Below are 12,310 nucleotides of genomic sequence, written 5' to 3'. Positions count from 1 at the left end.
TTTTGAATAAATTGTTGTAGCTTTACAGGATTTAATTTTTTTGAGTCAATATATATGAATGATATTGGCCTGTAGTTTTCTTCTGTGTTTTTTTCTTTCCCTGGTTTAGATATTTGGATTACATTTCTCTCATAAAAGGATTCTGGTAGGGTATTTTCTTTCTTAATTTTTGAGAATAATTTGTGAAGTACTGGCACTAATTGTTTTTTGAAAATTTGATAGAATTATTCTATGAAACCATCAGGGCCAGGATTTTTTTCTTTTGGATGTTTTTGTTTGTTTTAAAGCTACCATGTTTCCCCGATAATAAGACACTGTCTTATTAATTTTTTGGACAGAAAAACACCAGAGGGCTTATTTTCAGGGGAGGGCTTATTTTAATGAACATTGACAGCAATTTTAATAAACAGGTAAATGTGAACAAAAAAATGTACCTTTATTCAATAAGCAAATCACTTGGGAAGAACAGGATGATGCGCTCACTGCTGCAGCTCTGATTGGATGCAGCTTGGAGCGCAGCGTGCGTTTCAGGGGGGGGGACGGTGCATACAGAGGGTACCGTAATGTAGCGTGTAGCGCAGGGGATCACCTTCACTACAGTACAATCTCAATAGGGCTTATTTTCGGGGGAGGGCTTATTTTAGAGGAATCTTACACAGTAAGGGGAGGGCTTATTTTTGGGATAGGTCTTATTATCGGGAAAACACGGTAAATATGTTTCTCTTTTTGAGATCCAGTTATTTGAGATCTATATCTGGCCTTCTGATAGTATTTTGTATTTTTGGAAGCATTCCTCTATTTTGTGTTTGTAATTTTTTTTAACATAACTACATATGTTCTGATTATTATTTTTATTACTTATTGCTTTGTTGTGATTTCACCTTGTTTGCTACTTTATTAATTTGATTTTCTGCCCAGTTTTAATCAGGTTGATCTTTTTAAACAACCAGCTTTTAATTTTAGTTATTTCAATTTTTTGTTTCCAATTTTTCCTTTTCTCTAATTTTTAATATCTTTTCTTTTGTGTTTATTTTAGGGTTTTATTTTATTTTTTTATTTGTCAGCTTTCTGATTTTTAAATGCATATCCAATTCATTAATCTTCTTTTTCTGTTTGTTAATATATGATTGCAGAGATAAAGATTTTCCCCCTGAGGACTGCTTTAGCTGCATCTAAAAAATTTTTGTATGTTGTTTCCTCATTATTGTCTTTTGTATAATTATTAATCATTTCTGTGTTTTTTCTTTGATTCATTTGTTATTTAGGATCTTATTATTGAATCTCTATTTAGGTCTGTTTTTTGTTTGTTTGTGGTCCCTGAACTAATAACTATTTTTATTGTGTTATGGTCTGCGATAGATGTACTAACTTTCCTTGCTTTTTTATATTTGCTTTCAATATCTGTGTGCTCTAGTATAGGTCAGTTTTTGTAAAAGTTCTACGTGGTGGTGGTGGTGGTGAAAAATATGTAATAATCTTGCAGTCCCATTTAGAATACACCATGAGTCCTTTAACTTGAGTTTCTCCAGCAATTTGTTGACCTTTCTCTTGGACTTTTCTAAAACTGAGAAAGGGATATCGAAATAAATGTCTGTTACTGTTGTGTTATTGTCTATGCCTTCTTATAGATTAATCAATACATCCCTGATAAATTAAGATGCCTGGCATTTAACATGTAAGTTAATTACCGACATCGGTGTTCTTTCCTGCTTTTATCTGATTATTTCATTCTTCTCCTCCCCCCTTTTCTCTCTCAGCCAACTAGATTTTCTTTTCCCTTTTTCAGTTAGTCCTGTTCGTTAGTTTTTAAAATTTCACTTTTTGTGCCCCTTTCCCAGAGATGGTTTCGCTCACTTTCTTCATTATATATGTTTTCTTTCTTTCTAAACTAGACCCTCATTCTCTGGTTCATAACCCCTGTAATTATCAAGTATCTCTCTATTCTCTGCATTCCTCATGGAATTAGAATTTACAAGGTATCCATTCTGGGGTCTACCCTCCAGGCTGGAGGTCAGGATAGGTGGCAGTTTCTGTTTTTTGTTTTTTTAATCTTATATTGGATTTCTGGCAGTCCTACGTCATGGAGACAACTGAAGTTGCCTTATCTGTGGCACATAATTTCTGACTTTGAGAGGTTTGAGAGGTCAAGGGGTTCAGAAAAAAAAATGTCTAGTTCTCTGTCTTGTTGATCATGTAACCCAGAAGACCCGATCATATCTTTTTACCACTTACAGAGAATAATTGTTGGTCCTATATAGGGAATGAATGCAAGGATCTTTCTTGGATATCAGTCCCTTACCAAAGATGCTTAATGCGAAGATTTTTTTTCACAGTTCAAAGTTTCCCTTTTTATCCTGTTTATATTATTTCATTCACAAAAGGCTTTTCAAATTCGTATAATTGAAGTCCTCTCCTATTCCATGTTTGGTTAAGTTCTCCTTTTAGCCAAAGTCATGAAAGGTTTCATCCGTTTTCCCGCAGTTATTTCGCAGAACTGAACCCTACATGTAACAGGAGTCTCTTGCAGTGCCTAGGAGAGGGGGAAAGGAGGGGCAAGCATTGTAGGACGTTTGCAGTTTTATTCCTTTTCCTGAACTTTCAGTTTTTGGATGTTTCTTTGTTTATTTACCTAGGTTTTAAAATTGTACACTGAATGCATTAATTTTCCCATTTCTTACCTTGTCACCTTTTCAGAGACAGAATTTTTACTCTGAAGATAGCTCTGGCTACATCCCCAAAATGTTGGTATGTCATCTCACTGTTACTGTTTTTTATCATGACGTTGTTAATTTTTCCATAAATTGTTCTTTGACTTTCTTATTATTCAGGATTTCTTAAACCTCCATTTATATCAGAATCTGAATCTTTTGTTTGTGTTCCCTATATTATTATTATTATTATTTTATTAGTGGTATGGCAATCAACAATTGCTCCCATTTTTAATTATTTTATTAATTATTGATAATTATTATTTATTTTAATGTGTTATGGCCTCTAAATGATATATTTGGTAGTCCTGTCTTTTTAAAAATAATTTTAAAAATTTAAAAATTTTGTGCACTAATACTTGGTCTATTTTTGTAAAGGTACTATATAGTTCTGAAGAGATCTATGCATTCGTTAGTCTTCTCATTTCAAAGACTATAAATCTTTCAAATAGGATTTCTCCAACAGTGCATTCAGTTTTATATTTTCTTTTTCTTTATACTTGTTAGATTTATCCAGTTTTGAAAAACACTAAAAGTTCCTAGTTACTGTGTTATTGTTAATGTCTTTTTGAACTTAATTAACTTTTACTTTATGAATTTAGATATTTATAAGTGGCCTCTAGCTCTGCTAACCTAGGGGCCAGCCCTTGGCTGTTGTCAGGAGGGAATGAAGAGAGAAGAGACAAGGGAGAGAAAGGACTTAGAGTTTATTCTAAGGTGGCGGGGTGCACGGGCGGTGCTCAGGAGGAAGAAATCTGGATCCTTGTATACTTTTAAAGAGAGCACAATTCAGGCATGGATTCCTCATGCATGGGGAATGTGAACCAGCCATGTCAGCTGCTGCTCATCAAGCTAGTGGTCTTGTGAGAGACGTCCTTGTGAGCCCGAAACTGGACTGTGGCCCTCAGCACCTCCTCATCTCCCATGGTCATGGAGTAGCCTCTGAACCAAGAGGCCACAAGGCCTCTTGTTCCTGATTTCCTGTGAGACAAGAGGCGCTTGGAACTCACATTGTCCTGTCCAGATATTACAATATTTTATACCAATGTGTTACTGTTGTTTTGGTTCCTTGATTAGGGTTCCTTTTATTAGTAGTTCTTAACCAGGAGTCTGTAGATAGATTTCAGGGAAATCCATTAATTCTTTTTAATTTTTTTTTAAAGCAATTGGGGTTAAGTAACTTGCTCAAGGTTACAGGACCAGGTATTTCTGGGTGGGTGCTAAGTGTCTGAGCCCGGATTCAATCCCAGGTCATCCCGACACTGGGGCCGGTGCTCTTACTCGCTGTGCTACCTGGCCGCCCCAGAATTTTTTTTTTTAATAGTTTGTTAACTTTATAATTATTTTCCTTTATAATTCTATGTGTTTTACTTTTAGGTTAAGAACACTTGCTTTAAAGTATAATGTCACTAACTATCCTTATTGGTCTTAGCATTTTGAATTTTCATTTTTGTGTTTCTTATAGTAAGACACTGATTCTTTTGGAATCATCTGATGCATGTTAAATTTCTTCTAGCTTTTTGTTTTTGTTCCATGCATCTTTATTTGTTTACATGTTTTTAAGCACGGTATATTAGTATATTGTTGAATTTTTTTTCTTATCTGTTCCACCATTTTTCTTTCATTTTATTGAGTTCTGTATTGCATTCACATTTAAGGCTATGATTGTGAAATTTTTGTCTTCTGCCATTTGTTTCTTTTGTATTGATTTAATCCTCTCTTTATTAGTCAGTACTTTGACGCTACTTAAACTAATTTAGTACTCATCTATTCTCACAAGCTTTTCCCTACCTCATTCTCTTTTATTTGCTCTGGCACATTTAGAGTTTGGGATAGAGTCAGAGGCTTTTATAGTTAGAGTTGGAAGAACACATTTAGAGTTAGGGTTAGAGTTGGAGGGTTAGATTGGGTTAGTTTAATCAGACACATTTAAAGTTAGAGTTAGGGTTAGAGTCGGAGGCATTTAGGGTTAGTGTCAGAAGGGGAGTCTGAGGCTGAATTGAAGGCATGCCTTTAAGGTTAGGTTTAGGGTTAAATTTAGAATTGGAGGCACTTAGAGGTAGGGTTAGTGTCAGAGTTATTTAGGGTTAGGGTTAGGATCAGAGTTGGAGGGGCATGTATCTAGGGTTAGAATTGGGCTTAGGGTTAGAGTCAGAGGCATGCAAGTAATAGGGTTAGGGTTAGAGTTGAAGGCAGATTTAGGGTTAGTCAGAGATGGGCATTTAGGGTTTAGGATTGGGTTAGGATTAGAGCCAGGAGGCAGTTAGGATTAGGGTTAGTGTTAAGTGTTAATGTTAGAGTCAGGAGGTGCCTTTAGGATTGGGTTGGGGTTAGGGTTAGGGTTAGAGTTGGGAAAGCCCCATTTAGGTTTCAGGTTTGAGTAGGGTAGGGTTAGGATTAGGATTAGGCTTATGCTTAAAATTGTTAGGGTTAGGGCTCATTTTGTGTTAGTTTCAGGTTTTGGGTTAGAGTCGGGAGGCAGGGATCCAAGAGACAGTGTTAGAGTCTGGAGGCAGGGTTAGGTTTGGGGTTAGTGGTGGAATTACAGTTACGGTTAGGACACATTTAAGGTTAGAATTAGAGTCACTGGGCAGTTAGGGTTAGCTTTGGAGCACATTTAGTGTTAGGCTTAGTGTAGGTATTCATTTATCATTAGGGTTAGGGTTAAAATTAGGATAAGGGGCCACAGAATTAAGGTTAAATTCAGAGTCAGACGTATTTAGGTTTAGAGTCAGAGGTGGAGGCAAATTTAGAGATAGGGCTGGATTTTGAGGCATTTAGGGTTAGAATGCACATTTTTCGGTTAGGTTTAGGATTAGAGTTAAGGTCAGTTTCAGAGGGGGAGTTTTGGGCATAGTTGGAGTCATGTTCGAAATTTTCAGTTAGGGTTAGTTATGTTTAGAATTGGAGGCATTTAGAGGTAGGTTTAGGGTTAGAGTTGGGAGTTCGGAAGCCAAGAAGCATTTCCGGTTATGGCTAAAGTCAGCATAATTTATGGTTAGCGAGTCTTAGTGTTACAGTTGGACATGGAGTTAGAGGCATTTAGGATTAGAGTCAGAGGCAGAGTCCTAGGCACATTTAGGGTTAGGGTTAGAGTAAAATGTAGAGGCATAGGTGAGGGCATTTAGAGTTAGGGTTAGGGTTAGAGTAAAAGGTGCAGGGATAGGTGAGGGCATTTAGAGTTAGGATTAGAGTTAAGGTTAAAATCAGAATTGGAGGTGCATTTGGGCATTTAGGTTTAAGAATCAGAGGCGTTTAGGGTTAGGTTTACTGTTTGGATTAGGGGTAGGTTTAGAATCTGAGTAGTAATCACATTTAGGCTTTCAGTTAGAGTTGGAGGCATTTAGGGTTACAGTCAGAATCAGGTGAAGTCTGATGCATTTAGGGTTATGTTTAGAGTCAGAGGCTCCCATTTAAAGTTCGAGTCAGAGGGTTAGGTTTATGCTTAAGGTTAAGGTTTCAGCGTATCATCAAAGCCAAAGTTAGAGGGTTTTGTGTTACGATTAGAGTAAAAGTCATTTATAGTTAGAGACAAAGGCTTGCATTTAGGGTTAGGGTCAGAATAGGATGTGGAGCCAGAGGGTTGGAGTCAATTTGTTAGAGTTGAAGGATTAGGGTTTGAGTCAGAGTCAGAGGCCCATTTGGAATTTGGGCTAGAGTTGGAGGGTTAGGGTTAGGGTTACTGTTAAGTTTAGGGTTAGAGTGGGAAGTGTATTCAGAGAGTTAAGAGTTAGGGTTATAGGAGAAATCATTTAGGGTCAGAGTTGGAGGCTGTGGCAGCAAGCACCCTAGCATACCCAAGAGGGTTGCCAGCACAGGTTCTTTGATCTGCTTTTCTAAAGGAAAGCAACTCAAAAAGGCTTAACAATCTTATTTTAATCAAACATATATCATTTACCTAGTTCAGGGGGAAAAGTCAGCACCCTGAACTTCAGAGAATACAAACAGAAGTTGCAAGCAGACAAAAACACTTTGGACAGGTTTGAGGAAAATAAATATTCATTGCCTTTAATCATATGAGTTATGTCTCTTGTCCAAGATTTTAGTTTTATAAGCAAGCTGTGTCCTGGAAAATTATGGTGAATATTTGGTTCAATGTAGTATTCAAATTACGTAGTATATTTACTTTGAAACACATTTTCTCTGTTTCTAGTTATTAACTTTAATAGAATCATTTTCCTAAGATTGACAATTACACAATTGCATTACAAAATTAAGGATCTGCCAGTGTGATCAGATTGGACACAGATATTTACAAAAATGCCTTAGGACCATGGAAAGATGAATAATCTAAAAAACAATCTTTTTGCTGTACTGTTGAACCTCATCAGCTGGGAGGTATTATTGCTTCCGAAAATCAACAGACGTTTTTGAAGGTTCTGTTTCCTCAAAAATGTTATGTATACCATGCTGTTTAGAAATATACATTGTAATTTTTATTATGTTTATATATGTAGACATATAAAGGGTATGTGTATATACATATGTATACATATATATGTTATATACTGTAAATTTTAATACTTAACCTGACTTGCTATTTTTATTGATAGGGTCCAGAGGATGAAGGGTCTACAAAGGAAGATGTAATTCCTATTACCAAATCACTTCAAAAGTAAGTATATTCTTATTTATAAATATTAATATTAGTTAAAATACTTAATGAATATGTTGGCGGTCAACTTATAAGCTATTCCCTTGCCTAAAAAAAACATTAAAAGTTCCTAAGTGTAACATTGCTGAACATTTTCAAGAAACTTACCTCATTTATTTAAATCTGTTTGGGTACTTATCTTTAATTGATGATTAACAGAGTTTTCTTTGGGGCAAGCTATTAGTAATTCTTGTGGCACATATTTCCATGTAAGGATCCTATAAATAAATCATTGTAAATTCTCCTTTTATTTCTGAGTAACAATTTTTTTTAGATGGCATGTTTTGATGTACATACAAGGACAATTTACATTTATATAATCATAACCGCGATAAAAAGTGAAAATTTGAATACATGAGACCACTTCACAGAACTCATTAGTTGCACTAATTGGACTCTAGCTTCAATTTATGCTTTATAATTATATATGTCTCCTCTTAATTCAACAAATATTTGTTAAAACACTTGTAAATGCTATGCTTGCTACTAAAGATAGATTTTTTTTTTTAAGATAGTCCCCTATCTTGAGGAGCTTTTATTTTACTGGGATGGGTGAAGATTGGACATGCATATAGACAAACATAATAAAATGTAAGATGTAATGGGCAGATTCAGACTAAGTGCTCTATGAAAATTTGAGAGAGGCAAAATACTTATACCCGAAGGGAAGAAGGGAAGACTTCACAGAAAAGCTGGTAACTGAGCTGAAGTTTGATGGGGAGAGAAAGATCCTAAAATGCAAAAGGGAGGTTGCATTTTAGGCCCCCCCAAATGGCCTCTATGAGTGCTAGAATCATATGTTGAGTCTAGGAACTGTTCAAAATCAGTTTTGGCTGGAACATAATGTATATGAAGAAGAGTAATGTATAATGGCTGGAAAGATTGTGGTGGGCCTTAAATACCAGGCTTAGGAGTTTGTATTTTGTCTTAGAAGCAGTAGGGAGCTGTTGAAGATTTTGAGCAAGGGAATGAAATAGAAGACCTTAGGAAATTCAATGAGTCAGATTTTTACGAAGTTCTTAACTATGTACAAGGAAGACTGTTTTGGCAGCTTTGTGAAGAATGGGGTAGAAAAAGGAGTGACTGGAGGGAGAGAAAACAAGACTATCGTAATTTTCTAAGTGAGATATAATATGAGGGTCTGAACTAGGGTGGTGGCAATGTAAAGGAAGCATGGGGATTTCTGTGAGTGATCTTGTCCAGATAGAATCAATGAGGGTTGGTAAAAAGAGGTGAGGCATAAGGAAAAGTCGAAGATGGCTCTGAGATATATGCAACATTTGCATGTATATGGTGTATAAATAAATACAGACTTTTTGTTTCAGGTTTTATTTTAATAATCTCTTTAAAGACAGGGACCATGTCTGACATTTTTTTGCAGATCACAAAGCTAGTTTGTGTAGAGGTGGATGTGAACCCATGTGGTTCTGACTTTGAGGCCAGTGTTCTATATACTAAACTAAAACTGCCCTCTATAAATACTGAAATATCTTTAAAAAAAAATCTAGCCTAATTTTTATTTAAAAAAGAAAATTTTAAAGCACTGGATTACATAGGTGTTTATCATATAGATGGCATATGTAACATAATCCATCCTTTTCTTGATCATTCAGGTCATAATATCACTTATTATACTGTGCTATAATACAAAATTACAACCTTCAGTAGATATTGAGGTGTTTCAAACTATTTGTCCCTATGCAAAATAATTCTAATCAATTATGACTTTTCAAGTTTTTGTCTGCTTATTATAAATCTGATTTGGGGGGCTTATCCCTCGGTGTCAATTGTCATTTCTCCTACCTGAGTCTGAAATGCCATTATTGGTGAGTGAATAAGGGTAACCCATTTTATCTAGCAAACTCTAGAGCATGTTTTATGTGCAGCTACCCAGACATATTATCAAAACAATAACTATCATTACTTCTGGAAAGGATAATTGATTGCCTTATGGCTTTATTCACCATTCCTGTGACTGCTCAAACCAAAACTCCCTTCCTAGGTCACCACTTCCTTATATATGTTGTCTCCTCCTATAAAAATGTAAACTACTTAGAGGAAGGACCTGCTTAACTTTTAAAAACAATGTATATCTCCTGCACCTAGCACAGTGCCTGATATGTAACGAAAACCAACCTGATCCCTGAATTAACACAGCTATTATTGGGGTATGGGAGGCAGGAGGAGGGGAGATGTATACAGATAAATAAATATGTGATAATGTAGAATGTTATGAGAGCAGGTTTAGGTGGAGTAGTTTGGGGTGATATTGAGATTTAAGGCATTACCATTTTGTGCAGATGAAGTTTGATGGAGATGGAGGCCATTGGAGTTGAAGAAGTAAGGAACTTTTTTTTTTTTTAAATTTTTGGTCTTTAGATTCAGTTACACAGTTCCTTGAGGTTCAAATTTTCTCTCCCTTCCCCCCCTCCCCCATGGCAGCATACAATCAAGTGTAGGATCTGCAAATACTTTCACATTAGACATTAGTCAGGTTATAAAGAAGGGCTGTATCAGATGGAATGAACAATGGAAAGAGGAAACAAAACCAAGCAAGAAAAAGAAAAAGAGCAGGTAGTTTGTTTCAGTCTGGATTCAAACTTAGTTCTTTCTCTGGATGTAGACATCTCTCTCCATCATGAGTCTTTTGGGATTGACTTATAACCCTGCGTGGCTGAGAAGAGTCCAGTCTATCAAAGGTGGTCATCACACATACATTGTGTCTGTAATTGTGTACAAATTTCTCCTGGTTCTGCGCTTCTCACTCAGCATCAGTTTGTATAAGCCTCTCCAGGTAAATATGAAAACCGCCTGCTCCTTGTTTCTTATGGCACAATAGCATTCCATTACATGCAAACACCACAACTTACTCAGCCATTCAGAAGTAAGGAACTCTTAAAAGCATATTCAATATGAATACTAAAATCAGTAAAGATGATGGCAAGTTTTGGGAGAGAAGTTTGTAAGTCAGCCAATGAAGTCACTGAAGAAATTGTCATTGGGAGAAAATCCTAGAGACCTATGATCTATACACCTTGGGGATATGTGACAGTAATAACAGATGATGTAAGCATCATATGAATACCTCAGAAAGTATGATATATTTTCGTATGATTGATTGTATGCTACCATGCATTCAGATGAAAAATAGAGGCCTAGAAAAGAAGAGGTTCAATAGGAATATCTACTTAACACATTTATTATTTTTTCCATATTACCTTTCTTGTGAGGAGTGCACAATATTTTTTTATTTTCTTAAATAATCTTCAGTATATCCTTGCTAAGTAGAGAAGGGATTCACGTTATTTCTTTTACTAAAGAGGTAGTAGCTAGGGTCAAGAAGTTACAGTATTTGTAGATTGTCTCATACGAAAGAGTTATATTTGCTGAAACTATACAAAAGCATATTTCCTAAATAACAAGATAAATCTTAACCGTTTTTGCTGTAAAGATAAAAATACTTATGTTCTTGGAATTATTAATGACATTTATAGAAACTAAGATAAATTATTTATTAGTCCCAAATAGTATTCAAATGTCTTTTTAAAGAGCTAAGTTAAACACAGAAAGTTCCTTTGAGGGAAAATGTTCAAAATTCAGTAGTCTATCTTATTATCTAGTTATTTTATTTTATATAAGAATTGTGCTACATATTTTTTCTCTGTGCACTGAATATTGTATCTTATATTTTTTTTTTCAAAAAGGGCTTTGCACCATTTGTCCCGCCTGAGAGAACTAGTTGAAGATACTCGTGGCAAATCAAGCCTTATACAATCACAGAAAAGTGAAGAGATAAAAAACTGTCTAACCAACAAAAATTGAGATTTCTTTTTAAGTGTTCATAAATGGGCTAAAATGGACTTTTTGGTTATTTCAGAGGTAATTATCACAAATTATCCTGCTCCCTTAAAATAAAATTCATAAAATGACATTGTTTTATACCCTAACTTCATTGAATACCCAAATGATAGAATTAGAGATGTATCATTAAGCTCAGCCCACCTATATTCGGGCTAGTAAATGTCACATTAGATGGATAATTTCTCTTCTTTCCTTCAAGATTTCCGTAATTTTTTTTGCTAGATCCTATTGCTCCGTCTTACTACCTCAACAAGTAATCTGTTTTCTTATATCTCTTTATAGTCGTACATTGCTTACTATGAACAGAATCCTATTTCAGTGAACTTGAAAAAATTATTTTAAAATGTTAAGGTAACAGAATGTAAAAAAATGTTACAGTGAGGGGTGGAGTAGAAGCAGGACCTCCAAGCTGGCTCTACCTATCACCTCCCCCAATCAATGTAAAAAGGGACTGTGAACAAACTTTGGAGCTGTTGAACCCACAAAATGACACAGAGAAGCTAACCTCCCACTGAGGACAGCCCGGCAGGCTGGCAGGAATCTGCCAGCCCAGCGCTCTGGGAGCCGAGCCCAGGCCTGCGTGAGCTGGAGGTTTTAGCCCCAGTGCAGGTCTGACCAGCCACCAGCCAGAGGGACTCCAGATCGGCAGCAGCTGTAGCCTTCTCCAGAATTATCAACACATAGATGCAAACGACAAAGTGAGAAGTCAGTGCAGTCTGGACTTTGGGACTCAGTAGTGGGAGTGCCTCAGCTTTTGCCCCCAGGGCGAGAAGCCAGTGAGGCACACAGCAAAGCCAGTGCCACATAGCAGCTTCAACTCTTGGCCTACAGACTGTAGGGGGACCAAGCGACCAGTCTGAGGGGTCATCGCTCTTGCTTTTAACCTGCTTGGATCTGCATTGCAGTCTAGGGTGGAGGTCCTGGAGTGTATGTCCAGTTTGCCAGAGTGTGGAGGCCTCAGAGAGGGCACCCATCTAATACCTCCAGCAGCTGAGAAAACCCCAGTGTTTGGGACAAAAGCTCCCCTGTCTGGTGACAGAGTCCTACTGTGGCAAAAAGCCCAGGGGTCAAGTGATTGAGGGGCGAC

The 12,310-nt window shown here is 36.4% G+C and overlaps 1 protein-coding gene across 10 annotated transcripts in view; it reads left to right on the top strand.

The window, feature by feature from the left end:
* LOC138172145 (lung adenoma susceptibility protein 2-like) overlaps positions 1-11,291 on the top strand; it is a 31,226-nt gene extending 19,935 nt beyond the window's left edge. For 7 of the 10 annotated variants that reach the window (XM_069101797.1, XM_069101807.1, XM_069101760.1 and 4 more), the window contains 3 exons: positions 2,695-2,745; positions 7,262-7,323; positions 11,067-11,291. In XM_069101797.1, the coding sequence (XP_068957898.1) occupies positions 2,695-2,745; positions 7,262-7,323; positions 11,067-11,184 (231 nt within the window). In that variant the 3' untranslated portion in view covers positions 11,185-11,291. Of the gene's footprint in view, positions 1-1,628; positions 1,905-2,694; positions 2,746-7,261; positions 7,324-9,662; positions 9,703-9,985; positions 10,157-11,066 lie in introns of those variants that run through there. The other 3 variants (XR_011171065.1, XM_069101816.1, XM_069101825.1) reach the window with 3 other exon arrangements.
* The last annotated feature ends 1,019 nt before the right edge of the window (positions 11,292-12,310 follow it).

This window comes from Petaurus breviceps, unplaced genomic scaffold (genome assembly GCF_028583685.1).
Source record: "Petaurus breviceps papuanus isolate PSGF00001 unplaced genomic scaffold, PetGlider_PUasm1.0 128, whole genome shotgun sequence".
NCBI lineage: Eukaryota > Metazoa > Chordata > Mammalia > Diprotodontia > Petauridae > Petaurus > Petaurus breviceps.
The sequence above is the reverse complement of the archived record's forward strand: the minus strand, read 5'-3'. Positions and strand labels throughout refer to the sequence as shown.